General features: G+C 29.7%; 1 protein-coding gene across 1 annotated transcript; it reads left to right on the forward strand.

Annotated features, from left to right (window-relative positions):
* The first annotated feature begins 985 nt into the window (after nt 1–985).
* LOC123302978 (protein D2-like) lies at nt 986–12,821 on the forward strand. The gene is made up of 3 exons (XM_044886073.1): nt 986–1,003; nt 8,579–8,719; nt 12,272–12,821. The coding sequence occupies exons 1-3, from the start codon at nt 986–988 to the stop codon at nt 12,773–12,775; spliced, it is 663 nt and encodes a 220-aa protein (XP_044742008.1). The 3' UTR covers nt 12,776–12,821.
* Nucleotides 12,822–17,275: the final 4,454 nt, after the last annotated feature.

The raw sequence follows: 17,275 nt of genomic DNA on the forward strand, positions 1-17,275 counted from the left end.
TTTCTTTGTCTCCATACTTTTTTTTTTTTTAATCAGGGACATATAAATCTTCGGTATTTTTATTTCACCCCTGGTGGAAAAATTATTTGAAAAAATAATAAGTCTTAATAAGTCTTATGAAACTCTGAAAAAGTCTTAGAAACTTTAAAAAAGTATTAAGAACTCTGAATAACTCTGAATTAGACTAAATACTCTAAAATTCAAAGAAGAACAAAATAACGTACAAAACAGGGGAAGGGAGGAGGTTCAATATTTTGTTGCAATCAGTTACATAGGAGGAAGTATAGGGTTTGAAAAGTCGTTCTAAATGCGTTATGTAATTTAAGTACAGCCCCATAGGTACATCAGAAGAGCACATGAGCTGTAATTTATAAAGATATATTTAAAAAATTAAATTTATTCTAACATTTTACTGCTTAATCTATGATCATCATTTCGAACCATAAATAAAAATTAAAATTTAAAATAGTAAATGTAAAACAATTCATGGCCATCTTTTCTGAAATACTCAATGAAATATATTTATTTTACACTAAAAAGTTTGAAAACTGTGCATTTATTTTATCAGTGTAAAACAATCCCTTCGAGTGTTATGGAAGGAGGATAAGTACGATGAAGAGAAGAGGAGGCTATAAAGCGGAGCTTTTTACTTTTATGTTCAGTGAAGCGGGCGGGTCACAAGCTAGTATAATAATACATACCACAGGCTCACATTGCGCTAAATATCCAAAATTCGATTGCAACCATCTTCAGTAGCTAAATTTATTCATATAACGCATTACAAAAATTCTTTATAAAGTTAATAAACCCCGTTGTAAACTGTTACGAAAAGTTAAATTATTTTTGTGATAATTTTTGTATTTTATTTTATTTTTGTAAGGGTTACTGTAATATTTTACATATTTTTTTTAAACTTTGTTATGAATTTTTTTGAACACATATGAATAAATTTAGCTACTGGCGATGGTTACATTGCAATCAAAATATGGATATTGAGCGAAACGTAAGTTATTGTTGTATGTTTTTTAAATAGAATTTCTTAATATACAATTGTATTTCGAGTATCGTGGAATTTATTTCAATATTTATGTCTCAACTCGAAGTCAATAAAAATTCTTTCTTATAACTAAACAAGTGAAAACAAACAATTGACTCAGCTAATTATTGAAATACCATGAATAGATAGTATTGATTACGAAATCGTTTGTTTTGTACGTCATGTGAGTAAAGAAAGATAGCCAGCCATACATACAGGTCATACACACAAACAGTCAAGTTTTCAAATAAATTTTTCAAGCAAAAGTTGTTTACTTTTTTTATAAGGAACATTCATTACATGTAAACTTTTGTTCTATCTCTAACGGCTTATAAGATGGGTCATACGGAGCCAAGACCCAAATGACCTATGTTGCTCATTTACGAACTCGAACTTAATATTTAAGTCCTGAGCACGCTGCAAAAATTTCAACTTGATATCCTTTTTCGTTTTTCAGTTATCGTGTTGTCAGACGCATAGACAGACAGACAGACAGACAATCGGTAATTGACTAATTAGTTGATTTTATGAACACCTATACTAAAATTTTGTGAGTAGCATCAATATTTTTAGGTATTACAAACTTGGGACTAAACTTAGTATACCATATATATTACATATATGCATGGTATAAAATGAATAAACTGTTGAAAGCACCTCGCCAATGCTGTAGTACCTTAAGGAGTTAAAATTAATAAATTAGTACACATATACATTTTACTTATACACATTTATTTCCGCTATGGATATATTTTGTACAATTTAACAATTTTAATCATTTTAAATAAATAGGCAAAAAAATATAACATTTTGTTTTGATAAAATATTTGCAGGTATATAAGTATGTAATACTTGTTTCCTTAGGACTCTATCTATTAAGGGTCTTGATAATATAAGACTCGAAGTTGTGTTATGATAATCGAAAATTCAAAACTATTTGTCACATTGCACGTATCACGTCAATTTTGTTAAAACTAATATGTTATTTTAAATCTCTCTATTTTTGTCTACAATTTAATGTATTTGCGGTCAGTTAAATTGCAAACACAATCTAAATATTTAGTATATTTGTTCCTTTAATTACCTTTTAGTTTACAAGATGTATGTAGGCAGTAATTATAGTATATATCCATGGTAATACCCTACAAAATATACCACAAATTAACTAATACCATACAGTATCTCAACAAGTCTGACAAGTCACATACTATGACGTCACACCCGTTTTAAAATTTGAATTTCTCTAACTGAATTTGTACTTTATTAATTAATTTTAAGTAATTAAAAAGACGGCTACGGACTCAAGACCCAATATAACGTCTTGAACACGTTAAAAAAATTTCAGCTTGATGTATCTTTTCGTTTTTGAGTTATCGTGTCGACTGACGGATAGGCAGACAACCGGAAATGAACTAATTAGGTGATTTTATGATCACCTATAGCAAAATTAGAATTAGTATACCTTAATATATATTTCATATATACAGGCTAAAAAATAGCTTCTGTGCATCAAGGGTTCAAAAAATTTTTTTCATAGTTTTTTTGATATCCGGTAATTGCCAATGACATTTTTGTATTGTTTGGATCTTGGAAATTACATTTTAACACTGCCAGAAAAAAATTCATCCAGTCATAATAAAAAAAATTAACTCGATCTACGGGAAAACGTAGACTGTATTTTAAACATTAATACTGAAGCATATACAGAATATTTAAATAATTGATTCAGTTGTAATCTTCTCTTCTTTAACACTACTTTCTGAAGTAGTTTCTTGACTATGAATTCGTTTATGTCTGAGTAAGAGCTGATTTCGAGTAAATGTTTTTTCACAAATATCACATGAAAATGGCCTTTCTCCAGTATGAATTCGTTTATGTTGAATTAAATAATTTTGTCGGAAAAATGTTTTATTACAATAATCACATGAAAAAGGTTTTTCTCCGCCGTGAATTCGTTTATGTTCCGTTAAATTACTATAGTTATTAAATGATTTATCACAGTGATTACATGAAAAAGGTTTTTCACCCGTGTGAATCAAATTATGTTGAATTAAATTATGTTTTTGCGTAAATGTTTTATCACAAAAATCACATTGAAAAGGTTTTTCCCCAGTGTGCATAAGCTTATGTTTATCTAAGAGACTTTGGTAAGTAAATGTTTTATTACAAACATCACATGAAACAAGTTTTTCTCCGGTATGAGTTCGTTTATGTTGACTTAAAGTGCACTTCTGTTTAAATGTTTTTTCACAAATATCACATGAAAAACGTTTTTCCTCGCTGTGTGTGAGTTGATGCTTAGCTAACAAACTTTGGTAAGTAAACTTTTTATCACAAATATTACATGAAACCAAGTTTACTCCAGTATGAATGCGTTTATGTTGAATTAAATTGCATTGTAGCGTAAATGCTGTATCACAAAAATTACACACAAATGGTTTTTCTCCAGTATGAATAATTTTATGTTCAGTTAAATGATGTTTATGAGTAAATGTTTTATCACAAAGTTCACAAGAAAAAGGTCTTTTACCTTTATGAATTCGAATATGTTCCTTCAAGCTTTGTTTCTGATTAAATTTTTTAAGACAGAGATTACATGAAAAAGGCTTTTCTCCAGTATGAATCAATTTGTGTCTAGATAAACTATATTTTCGAGTAAATTTTTTATCACAAACATCACATGAAAATAATTTTTCATCAGTATGAGTCCGTTGATGGTTCAAAAGATTTTCATCTTCATATATTAATTTTATGTTTAATTGTTGGTCAGATTCATGTTCTGTAAAATTTTCTTTTTTAATAGGCATATGTTCTATTGTAAGAGGTTCTTCTTTAATATGTAAATATTCCATTGTATCAGTTTCTTCTTTAATTTGTATATGATCCATTGTATCATTTTTTTCAAATATTTCATCTTTTTCAAGTTTAATATTTTCTTCATTGATAAGCAAATTTTCATTTACATTCAATGAATTATTTGACATTTTCTTCGTCTTTGGTTCACAGTTTGACACAGAGAATATATCGGTAAAACAGAAGCGAAAGTCAATGCTAATTTTTATCGCATGTCATTCAATGCCATCTCTGAAGATCAACGCAAACTAAATTAGTATAATCGTCAAAATAGATCTCATTACTATCTTATATAATAAGGTTCTTATCTTGAATAGTAAGCTTATTGTCTTGCTAAAAATGATATTTATCCTATATGCAACAACATTAGAAAACTTATAATATTTAATTAACTTTGAAAAATTATTTATAAAATTCAATTATAATAAGTAAGTTCTATGTAATTTTTAAAATGGAACTTTTTATATATTTTTCAAAGTTATTTAAATATTATAAGTTTTCTAATGTCGTGCAAAAAGGATGAATACCATTTTCATACAAGCTCATATATTTTATAAATATAGTCTCTGATATAGTTTTTTACTGATATAGTCTCTGGTTTGACATATTTACTGAATCACTGCACAGACATCGAACATATAAAAATGGACAATGTTATTAAAAAATGGCACCGGTATACAGAGTGCTATGACTCGATTCAAATTGGATTTTAACGCTAAGATATAGCGCCACGAGTAAAAAAAATGTAAACCATTCTCGTTATTATTATTCTCAACTGATTATTTCAATGATTAAAGAGGCAGGAGATATATGCTTTATTATACATTTTATTGTGCCGTGCTAAATTTGCTCCCCGAGTCTGTTATAATTACGATTATTTTCCTACTTTTTATATAAACTTAGTAGTTTGTGTTGTTATATAAATTTTTTAATGCAAATTTTGCACCTTATTCTATAATTTTTTGTTTTTGATTTACATTTTGAACTTTTAAATTTGTATACTTTTTGACTTTTAATTTCATAGTTGTGTGTGTTTTCAAATGCATTTTTAAACCATGTATGTATATGAAATATACCAAGGTATATTAAGTTTAGTCCGAAGTTTGTAAATCTGAAAAATATTGATGCTATGAACAAAATTTTGGTATAGGTGTTCATAAAATCACCTAATTAGCCCATTTCTGGTTGTCTGTCTGTCGTCTGTTGTCTGGAAGCACGATAACTCAAAAAAGAAAAGAGTTATCAAGTTGATAGCATGGTCAGGACGTAAAAAGTGAGGCAAAATTCGTAAATAGGTCCGTGGGACAAATCTTGTAAGCCGTAAGAAATAGAACAAAAGTTTGCAAAAAGAAATAAAACAAGTAAAAACAAACAATTGACTGAGTTAATTGTTGAAATACCATGTATAGACAGTGTTGATTACTCTGTCATATTACACATATACATATAACACGTATATATAGCCATAACATACATACTATAAAATTTGCGCATAATTTGCGCTCTCACGGGTAAACAGTGATGTTTACGAAAAAATGTTTCAAACAAAAGTTGTTTATTTTTTTATATGGAACATTTTTTAAATTTTTTGTTCTATCTCTAACAGAAAGGTTTACAAGATGGGTCCTACGGACCTTGACCTCACTTTTTACGTCCTCAGCACGCTATAAAAATTTCAGCTTGATACCTCTTTTCGTTTTTGAGTTATCGTGATTACAGAAGGACAGACGATAGACGACAGACAGACAGACACACGGAAATGGACTAACGAAGTGATTTTATGAACACCTATTTCAAAATTTTTTATGTAGCATCAATATTTTTAAGCGTTACAAACTTGGGACTAAACTTAACATGTATACTTTGTATATTTAATATACATGGTATAAAAAAGTTCCTCATAAAAAAATTTCAAACTTTAGCTTGAAACATTTTTTTGGAAAACGTTACTGTTTATCCGCAAGGGCGCAAATTTGGACGAAACTTTGGTGTCCATTTTCTTCAAAATTGTAAAAGATAAAGAGTGTGAAAATTTGCAGGTAGCTTCAACAAGTGGTCTTATGCAACATTCTCGAAAAACAAAGAAAAATTTAAGAAAATACTTTCGAAAATTTTCGAAAACTTAATAAATAATATTTAACACTTTCTATACTGGATATGTCAACAATCAAACTCAGTCAATTGTTTGTTTTCACTTGTTAATTTTAAAGTTTTGTTCTATCTCCTACGTTTTACCCAATTGAGCATGCTATAAAAAATTCAGCTCGATATTTCTTTTCATTTTCAAGAAAGTTATGACATACAGACAGGCAAACAATAACGGATAGTTTACCTTTTTTAACAATGATAAATAATGATATTATAGTTATTAAAAATAATAACTGCAAAAGAAGTAAAGAATTTTAAAAGTAATTGCAAATAATATATTTTTAAACCAATATACGTATTATTAATTTATTAAAAACAGTAATTATTAAATCAATAAATGATATATTTAAACAAACATTAAATTTAATTGAATTAAACTTAGTAATTATATACATAGTATTATTATTATTTATCGAGAAAAATTGGTAAAGGTTTGGGTTAGGTACAATTTGATAAAAAAAATTAGGAATAAACTATTGAAAAAACATTAGCAAAATAAGTATTTTTTGTTAAACATAGGTCAATGGTGTCTTGGGTCCGTGCGACCCATATTGTAAATCGTTAGAGATAGAACAAAAGTTTAAATGTAAAAAAAATCCTTATAAAAAAATAAACAACTTTTATTTGAAACTTTTTTTTAAACATGACTGTTTACCCGCGAGGGCGCAAATTAATTAGCAAATTTTTTAATATGTATTATATGAGAATATCAGTTATATGTATGTGGCTATCTAAAAGTGGATATCTTTCTTTATTTAAAACAAACAATTGACTGAGCTAATTTTTGAAATACCATGCAACGACAGTGTTGATTATTCTATCACATTACAAATACATACATGTCACACATACATAACTGATAATCCTATATTAATACATACTATAAAATTTGCATCTAATGTGTGCCCTCGTGAGTAAACAGTGATGTTTACAAAAAATGTTTCAAACAAAAGTCGTTTATTTTTTTATAAAAAACATTTTTTATAATTATACTTTTGTTCTATCTCTAACGGTTTACAAGATGGGTCCTACGCACCCAAGGCCCAATTGACATATATTGTTCATTAACGAACTCGACCTTACTTTTTACGTCCTGAGTACGCTATAAAAATTTCAGTTTGATATCTCTTTTCGTTTTTGAGCTATCGTGTTGACAGACAGACAGACGGATAGAGAACCGGAAATGGACTAACTAGATGATTTTATGACCACCTATACCAAAATTTTGTTCGTAGCATCAACATTTTTAAGCGTTACAAACTTGGGACTGAACTTAGTATACCTTGCATAATACATATATATGCATGGTATAAAATGATTTTGTTTAGTTGAAATATATCAGAGTATTACACATTAAAGTTAGTCCCAAGTTTGTAACGCTTAGAAATATTGATGCTACAAACAAAATTTGTAGAATCACATGGGAGGCGGGAGCATAACATTTTTTTTTCTAAACATTTTTCCGTAAACCGTACAGTTTAGGCAAAAACGGACTGAAAAGTTTTACCGAAAATTTTTATTTCGTATAATTGTTTCTGTGATATCTATAGACACTATTCGAAAAAGATTTTCCAATAAATCTAACAAAAGTGGTTCGTTTTTCTATAAAGACCATTTTAGTTCAAATTGAATGAACAAACGCACGAAAAAGCTAGATTTTTGATCAATTACTGTCTAAACTATTCGGATTACAAAAAAATGTTTAAAACAAAAACTGTTTGCGTATTTGTAAAGAACAACTTTCTAATTTAAAGCGTTCATCTAATGTTTGACAGTTATGAATCAGAGTGAGGTTTTAATTTAACCTGAAAAATTAGATCGAATTCGGTACCGGTATGAAAGATGTGTCCCTTTGAAAATAATATTTTTCGTGTGAAACATTTTCTTCGATAAAATTTATTTATTTCAAGCATATGTCAACTTAAAAAAGCACTCTGTATATAGTATGAGTGTAAAGGGCGGCAAATGTTATTTTTGCTTGGGGCGGCTAAATGGTGAGATCGGGCCCTGTCCCCCTAGCTACTCCATCGCATGATGGTATATGGTTTAGGGAATATAATGTATAATTGTTCAAAAAATACAATAGTTTACTAAATCGGAATGTTACTGATAATCGAGGAAATGAAACTAAAAAAAACCGTCTAACTGAGGAAAAGTCTCCTCGTCGGTAGATTTTTATGGAAGCCGGTGGAAAATGTTTGCCTGAGTGTACTCAAAAATGTCATTTACATGAGTGCTTGTGCTTTTTAAACGTTTATTAAAGACAACATGGTGTCCGGGATTAGAAAACTTCTGCCCCGCCGCATGGGCGTAAATCGAAAAAGCACAAGCACTCATGTATATGACATTTTTGAGTACACTCAGACAAACATTTTCCACCGGCTTCCATAAAAATCTACCTACGAGAAGGTTTTTCCTGGGTCAAATGCTTCATTTCCTACAGTATGATCTGGCGCTGACTGGCCCTGCTTGTTTTATATTCATGATAGATTTTTATATAAATAACTGAAATTTAATTGTTCTTTTTTGTGTATTTCATAGTTTGATGCAACAATTATGTGGCAACTATTAGTTTTCATTGTTGCAGTTTTGGGTCAAATTTTTGCAAATGTTGAGCAAGCATTTACAGAGAATGAAATTGTACCAGATTCAATTGATATACCACCAAATAAATTTATGGAGGTAATTTAAATATACATAGTAACTTAAAGCTCTCTTAAGTTGGCGACGACACATCAATTTTTCTAGGTGTTCGATTAACAGTTCGATTTTTATAATAAATTGAAATATTTATTTCGATCATAACTTTCAAATTTTAATGATTTTAATTACATAAGCGCAATGTGTTAAATTGATTAAGCGTGTATTCAAACAATGAAACAACGGTACTAGGATAATATTCAACAAACAATAACGATCAATTATCGATTAATCGAGCTGTTTATCGGAAAAAATTCATGTGTGGTGGCCAAGTTAGGAGAGCTGTAACTATAGATTGATTAAGTATTTCTGACATCTATTTGGCAAAAACAGATTTGTTAGATTTAAAAAAAAAATATTAAATGAATATACATATCAATATTAGAATTAAATTATTATACCATATTTATGAAATATACAAGGTATAATAACTTTATTCCCAAGTTTGTAACGCTTAAAAATATTGATGCTACGAACAAAATTTTGGTAAAAGTTTTCATAAAATCACCTAATTAGTCCAATTTTGATTGTCTACCCGCCTGTCTGTCAACACGATAGCTCAAAAACGAAAAAAGATATCAAGCTGAAATTTTTATAACGTTCTCAGGACATAAAAAATGAGGTCGAATTCGTAAATGAGCAACATAGTTCAAATGGATCTTGGGTCCGTAAGACCCATTTTGTAAGCCGTTAGAAATGGAACAAAAGTTTAAATGAAAAAAATGTTCCTTATAAAAAAATAAACAATTTTTGTTTGAAAAATTTTTGCGTAAACATCACTGTGTAACCGTCAGAGCGCAAATTATATCGTTTGTATTATGTGGCAATATCAATTAGGTGTGTGTGACATGTATGTATTTATGTTTGGCTATCTTTCTTTACTCATATGACGTAAAGAAATAAACGATTGCGTAATCAACCCTGTCTTTACATGGTATTTCAATAATTAACTCAGTCAATTGTTTGTTTTCACTTTTTTTAAAAATTATATTAGTGCAATTAAACTAAATATCGAAAAAGGAAAAAATTAATCTCTCAGGAGCGTACCTAACGCCCATTTTTGGGAGGTAGTTGGGAGTTTTATCAGCTTTCTTAACAGTTCTAGTTGAAGTATTTGTGCACATTTTCGTTTCCTTTCGACTTGCTAGGTTCAAAATTGAGCGAGGTATACCAATTTTAAAATAGAATTTTTTTTGCTAATTCAATCAAATGAAAAAGTATCCAAGTTGTAAACAGTTAGAGATAGAACAAAAGTTTAAATGTAAAAGTTATTCCTTTTAAAAAAATGAACAATTTTTAATTGAATCATTGTTTCGTAAACATGCATCACTGTTTAACCGTGAGGGCGCAACTTAGTAAATAACTTTGGTGTCCATTTTCTCCAAAACCATAAAAAAGTGTGTTGATTTTTTTCAGGTTAACTTCAACTGGTGGTTGATTTGTGAAACATTCTAGAAAAACCAAAAAAACTGCCAGCAAATACTTGCGAAAATTTTGAAATTTTTGAAAGTATATTGGAGACTATGGTCCCCATAGGTAAAAAGGGACGTTCAGAAAAAAATATTTCAAACAAAAGTTGTTTATTTTTATATATGAAATAACTTTTACATTCCGAGCTTTCTTCTATCTCTAACGATTTACATAATGTTTTTTTTTTTTTTTTTTTTTCATTGGATCGATTGATGAGTCAAAAATTCTAGAAAATACTTTCAAAAACTTTCGAAAAGTTTGAAATTTTTGTAAGAATTTTTTTTGGCTTTCTAGAATGTCTCACAAAACCACCTGTTGAAGTTAACCTAAAAAAAATCAACACAGTTTGTTTTATAGTTTTGGGGAAAATGGACAGTAAAGTTGCGCTTTCACGGGTACACAGTGATGTTAACGTGTTTATTTGAATGATTCGAATAAAAGTTGTTCATCAAATAAAAGTTTATTTGATGATAATTTTTTTTTATAAAGAAACTTTTACATTTTATATGATTAAAAACAAAAGAATGTCATATGTCAAAATCCATTTTAAATTTAACCCTTAAATATAGTGGCAACTTCAAAGAATGATACATTTTAATATTTTGCTTAAAGTGTAAATAAATGCTGATATTTTGAGTTTTTTACTATTTGTAAATAATTTTCCTCGATATCAAAAGTTTAATAATTAAATATAATAAGTTTAAATTGTGAAGCACATATTACTCGAATATATCTGTAGCTACTAGAAGGGTTAAATTAAAGTGTTGTTGTCCCCCATATTAGGTTGTAGCAGATGGAATGAAATCGGAAAAAATAGATACTTTAAGATTATATAATAACTTCCCTGGTGGAAAAAATATTTGAAAAAGAATAAGTCTTAGGAAACTCTGAAAAAGTCTTAGAAACTTTAAAAAAGTATTAAGAACTCTGAATAACTCTGAATTAGACTAGTCCGAAAACGTTGAGAAATTCAAAGTTCCTAAGACTTTTTCAGAATTTCTTATTCTTTCTTCAAATATTTTTTCCATCAGGGTTTCCCTTACATTAGAATTAGAATTTTGTGGAAGCGGTAAACCTTGAAAATAATTTGTATAATCTTATTCGATTAAAATCTAACGGCGGGCAAAAAATTTCCAAAAGTATTGATTGAGGCGGGGGTGTAAAGCAGAAGTATTCACAAAAAGATCTAAAAGATAAAATCATTATTTTTATTTTTCTGGGCACATGGCTATAGTAAGGCTTAGATAACACTAAAAATTGTCTTGACTTCTTATTTTTAATATAAACAAGTGAAAACAAACAATTGACTGAGTTAATTGTTGAAATACCATGCAAAGTCAGTGTTGATTTCTTGATCACATTACACATACATACATGTGACACATACATAACTGATATTCAAGTATAGTGCATACTATAAAATTTCCGCCTAATTGGCCCCCACACGGGTAAACAGTGATGTTTACGAAAAAATATTTCAAAAAAAAGTTGTTTCTTTTTTTATAAGGAAAATTTTTTACACTTAAACTTTTGTTCTATCTCTAACAGTTTACAAGATGGGTTTTACAGACCCAAGACCCAATTGACCTATGATGCTCATTTCCGAACTCGACCTCATTTTTTACGTCCTGAGAACGCTGTAAAAATTTCAGCTCGATATCTTTTTTCGTTTTTGAGTTATCTTGTCCACAGACGGACGGACGGACGGGCAACCGGAAATGGACTAATTAGGTGATTCTATGAACACCTATACCAAAATTTTTTTCGTAGCATCAATATTTTTAAGCGTTACAAACTTGGGACGAAATTTCATATACATCGTATAAAAATGACTGTTTATTAGTTAACAAAGTAATATGTTTAAAACAATTAATAGCCCCCTCGCACAATTTTTTTTTCCAATGGCCCCTTTTGGTCCAAGGTTTACGAAAAGTACAAACATGATTAGTCACATTCACATTTTCAGTGATTGGTCAGTCATTTTCATTTCTACGCATTTTTTGCAGGAGTTTGCCGCTTTTCTTATTTACAAAGATTATTTAAAAATTATTATATTATATTTAGATAATATATCCCGATGATGCTGCGATAGAACTAGGAAATTTTCTAGCCCCCACGCAAACATTAAAAGTACCACTAGTGAAATTTAATGGTGAGCCAAACAAGTACTATTTATTAGTGATGACTGATCCAGATTGTCCAAGCCGTGCTCAACCAACATTGCGTGAAATGGTTCATTGGTTAGTTGGAAATATTCCTGCAGATAATGTATTTAGTGGTGAAACTCTTGTAGAATATCTTCCAGCAGCCCCACCGGAAAATTCTGGTATTCGTCGATATATATTTTTAATTTACGAACAACCAGGTCAGATTGAATTCGATGAGCCTCGTATAACAAACAATTCACTATCAGGACGTCTAAATTTTTCAATACGTAATTTTGCTAATAAATATGGTTTTGGTGAACCAATTTTTGGTAATTTTTTCAATTGTCAATATGATCCTGCTTCTCCAACAATTCATTCTATGTTCGGGATATCTAATGTACCGAAGGCCGACCATGCGTGATACTGGTTATTAAATAAAAATTGTAATATTATAAAATCTGGCAAGTTAATGATTGTAATTATCTTTCTTCAAATATAGAGTGATTCATAAAATACATTTCTCAATTTTTTTTTTAATTTTAGAGAAAATTTGCAAAGAACAAGAATTATTATACAATACGTAAAAAGTCCTATTATATATGCATTTATACAGTGTGTCCTCGGATAGAGGTAACTATACTTGTAAATTTTCTTATTTTTCATTTTAAGAAAAAAAATCATTCTTTTTAAAAAATTTTGCTTGTGTACAGTGGTAGCCAAAAATTTGGTAACACTATTATTTTTTGGTAAACCACTCATTTTTTATAAAAGTTGACAAAATGTTACTAAGAAAAGTTGCTCGAAATTATTAATTACGACTCAAGATTCAAATTCATGACCGAATTTCAAGAAGATCTTTCCAACGTTGTCAATTCCATTCTTATTGGATGTTTATCCGAGAAAATAAATTTTCATTTTAATTTTCTAACTTAGTCCACAAAAACAATACACTCTCGAATAGTACATGTTAATTGATTTATTATTATTTTCTTTGTTACGTTTTTTTGTAATTATAACTTTTGCTCAAATAAAAAATGATGCTATAATTAAAGTATACGGATCTTCTTGATATTTTGTATTTTGTATTTGAGTCATAATTGTTAATTGCGAGCAACTTTTCTGAATAACATTTTGTCAACTTATAAAAAGGAAGGGTAGTTTACCAAAATGAAAAATAGTGATTTCAATTTTTTGGCTACCCTGTACATTATTTAGAAGTTTTATATATTCCTACATACTTTTCAGAATAAGCAAAATTTTTTATAAAGAATGACTTTTTTTCTTAAAATGCAAAATAAGATATTTACAAGTATAGTTACCTCTATCCGGGGACACACTGTATATATACATACAGTGTGTTCATTAAAAAAGTAACCACCCTTAATATCTCTTGACCTGATATGATTATTGTTTTGACTGAAAACACGTCGATTTAGATATCGAAAGAGAAGTTTAAAAAGGATTTTTAGGTTTCATCCCTTCACCCCCACCCAGCCCAACAGTGGAATTTCAAATAGCATCCCCTACTTTGTTATACCTCATTTGAAATAACATAAAATTCTCTATTCAACATAAGATAGACTGCACAGAAGATGGTAGTTATCGACCCTTAATTACTGTTGACCTGATGTGATTACTGTTTTGAGTGAAAACACGTCGATTTAGATATCGATGGGGAAGTTCAAAATTGGTATCTAGAAAATTCTAGGTTTCATCCTTTCACCCCCACCCACTCAAACAGTGAAATTTCAAATTACACCTCCTACCTTGGGATACCTCATTTGAAAAAGCATGCAATTGTCTCTCCAACCATGATAAAAAACCGAAATCGATGAATTAGTTCTTCAGATAGACTGCCCAGAAGATGGAATTCATCCCTTGTGTAGTTTATCTTAAGAACCAACTGATTGATTTCATTTTTTTTTATCATGGTTGAAGAGAGAATTGTATGTTCTTTCCAATGAGGTATCACAAGGAAGTGAGTGCCATTTGAAATTTCAAAATCGGCGTGGGTTAGAGTGAAGAGATGAAACCTAGAATTTTCTAGGGACCAATTTGGAACTTCACCGTCGATAGCTAAATCGACGTGTTTTCACACAAGTCAATAATTACATCAGGTCAAGAGTTATTAAGGATGAATACTTTTTAAATAAACGCACTGTATATGCATAAGAGTTATTATGGGTGTAAAGTGTGTATAACGAAGATAATACTATTTTATTTTTGTCACTTTTAGTGGAGGGGGGTGGAATTTTATCGATAATATTCATTCATTGTACAATATTTGCTGTCACTCTTTCTTTGTTTTACACATTGATGTGCACAAGAACTTTTCTTATTCAAATACAAGGTGGGTAGGTGGTATTTTAATCTATCCATTTGAATATCTCACCATAGGCGCCACCTATTAAAAAAAGACCTTAAGAAAAACTGTAGCGTTTGATAGGGGCATCATGTTCTAACATCAGATTGGACCAAGTTCTTCGGGTTGCTTTAATAAACTTCGATTGGCGGACGTGCAGTCCGCCAATAAATTAGCAAAGAATAACATTCATAATAAGAGTAATCACTAGCTAATTCTTACTGATGTGCAGTCCGCCACCAAATTAGCAAAGAGTAACGTTCATAATAAGAGTTATCACTAGCTAATTCTTACTTATGATAATCCTAGAGTTCTCATTTATTATCTTCGATAATATTTATATTGCTTTAATAGCCAATATAGATTCTAAACGGTAAGAGATATAATAACACTTTAAATTAGAAAGTTGATCCTCATAAAAAAAACTAACATTTTTCATCTAAATCATTTTTTCTAAAATCGTCAGCTTTCGAAGAAAATGCGACTTAAAAACATTTCATTATTGCATTTAATCTAAAAAAAATATTCTTAAAGTTTATCTATAAATGTAGGTCAAAGAACTCAAGCGAATGTCTTCTAGTGGCCTTGACAAGTTTTGGCAAAAGTACATGACATTTTTAATAGCTTTTCCATATTAACACATTATATCACATAGCATATGACAAACTGACTCGAACTCAGCTATATCCGTCACTTTATTAGCTATATACTAAATATATAGTTATTTATATTTTAATATAAATAACTTACTTTTAACAATAAAACCGTTGAAAAAACACTAAACTTGATTGAAATTAAAAGATTTAAATTTCGGAAGAAGGCCCAGAAAGTTCGAGTCCGGTTCTGGTTTGATATTTCTACTGGTCGTCGAGAGATAGCGCTAACAGCTCTCGGCGGTCAGTTTAAAGTTGATCATGATTATAGTTGTCGGTTTAAACAAACTTTCTAGATCATCTCCAGAATTTTCTTAGACCGTTACACACATTTTATAGCTTTCTAGATCATTCCAGAAATTTGTTCTGAAAATTTCCGAAAGTTCACATGAGTAAACAAAAGACAGATATATATTTTGTCATATTTTTGCCACTCACAACCACCCACTTCCACTCATCGCATCAAACTCCCTTACTTTCACTAGGAGACCAAGGGGTAGTCTACCATCCCTTTTTAGACCCATTGACCTAGTCACTCTTTATGCTCCCTTTACCTGAGGACATTATAAGAAGGTATAACGTTTTAACGAACCAAATTCCTAATGTTCCCGGGATACCTTAGAGGTGGTGGGAATAAATATATTTTCTACTCCATCAACATGGATTCTCGTATACTATGACGACTTCTCTGTAAGCAAATCATAAGAAAAAATTTGTTTCGCAAATTTTGCATGCTCAAATCTACCTAGTAATTTGTCTATATTAAATAATAGTTATTAAAAATAACAACTTAAAATAAAAGTTATTGTTAATCATATATTTTTAAAACAAACTATCAATTTATTGGTTTATTAAATATAATAATAAAATAAAATAATTGATATATTTAAGCAAACAATAAATTTAATTGAATTAGACGTAGTAATTAAATATTCTTTATTATAATGTTAAATTACAGTACGGCAGCGTAGTAAGAGCGGTTTGCTCCGTATCATGGAGGTTATAAAGAAGGAGAACGATCGCAATAGAAAATATTGTCCCCAAAATATGAACAAAATAAGTGAGGCGCTGGGATCGCTAAGTTGTCTCATTAAATTCGGGCTGTTGTGCGCTAATATACTACTGACCGACGACAGCGCGGCTAGTGGCTGAAAAATGAACTATAAATTCTACAAATTTTCAGGGACAGGTGCGCTAATGCTTTAGTACATAGCGATCGTTCTCCTTCTTTGTAACCTTCATGCTCCGTATTGTGGTATGTCTTTTTTCAATTCACAAGAGTTTTTGTTACATTTTTATCATGTGATTCTGAATTTTGAGTGCGGAATGACCTATAGCGTAAAATCAATTGTTTATATCTGAAAGTTCTTATAAACAAATGCAATTTCCCCGTTTCTTTTGATGGCAAGTAAATATCTTAAAGTAAAAAATTAATGCATCTTTGAAATTTTCCACAGTTGTTTATTATATTGCAAACACTTTACAAAAAAAGGCGATCTCTGAGTACCTAATCCCTTTTCATAAACAAAACTGTTTACCCGTTACGGCGCAACTTACGGCCCGAAAAAAATTTTGGTGTTCATTTTCTCCAAAACTATAAAAAGAGTGTGTTGATATTTTTAAGGTTAACTTCTATTAGTGGCTTTGTGAAACATTTTCGAAAATTTCGAAATTTTTGCAAGTATTTTCTGTTTCATAAAGCCACTAGTTGAATTTAACCTGAAAAAAATCAACACAGTTTTTTTTATAGTTTTGGAGAAAATGAACACCCCATGTGTTTTCCTAAGTTTACCCTCACGGGTAAACAGTGATTTTAACGACAAAATGATTCAAATAAAAGTTGTTAATTTTTTTATAAGGAATAACTTTTACATTTTAACTTCTGTTCTATCTCTAACGATTAACA

Source organism: Chrysoperla carnea, chromosome X (genome assembly GCF_905475395.1).
Source record: "Chrysoperla carnea chromosome X, inChrCarn1.1, whole genome shotgun sequence".
In the NCBI taxonomy this organism is placed as follows: Eukaryota; Metazoa; Arthropoda; class Insecta; order Neuroptera; family Chrysopidae; genus Chrysoperla; species Chrysoperla carnea.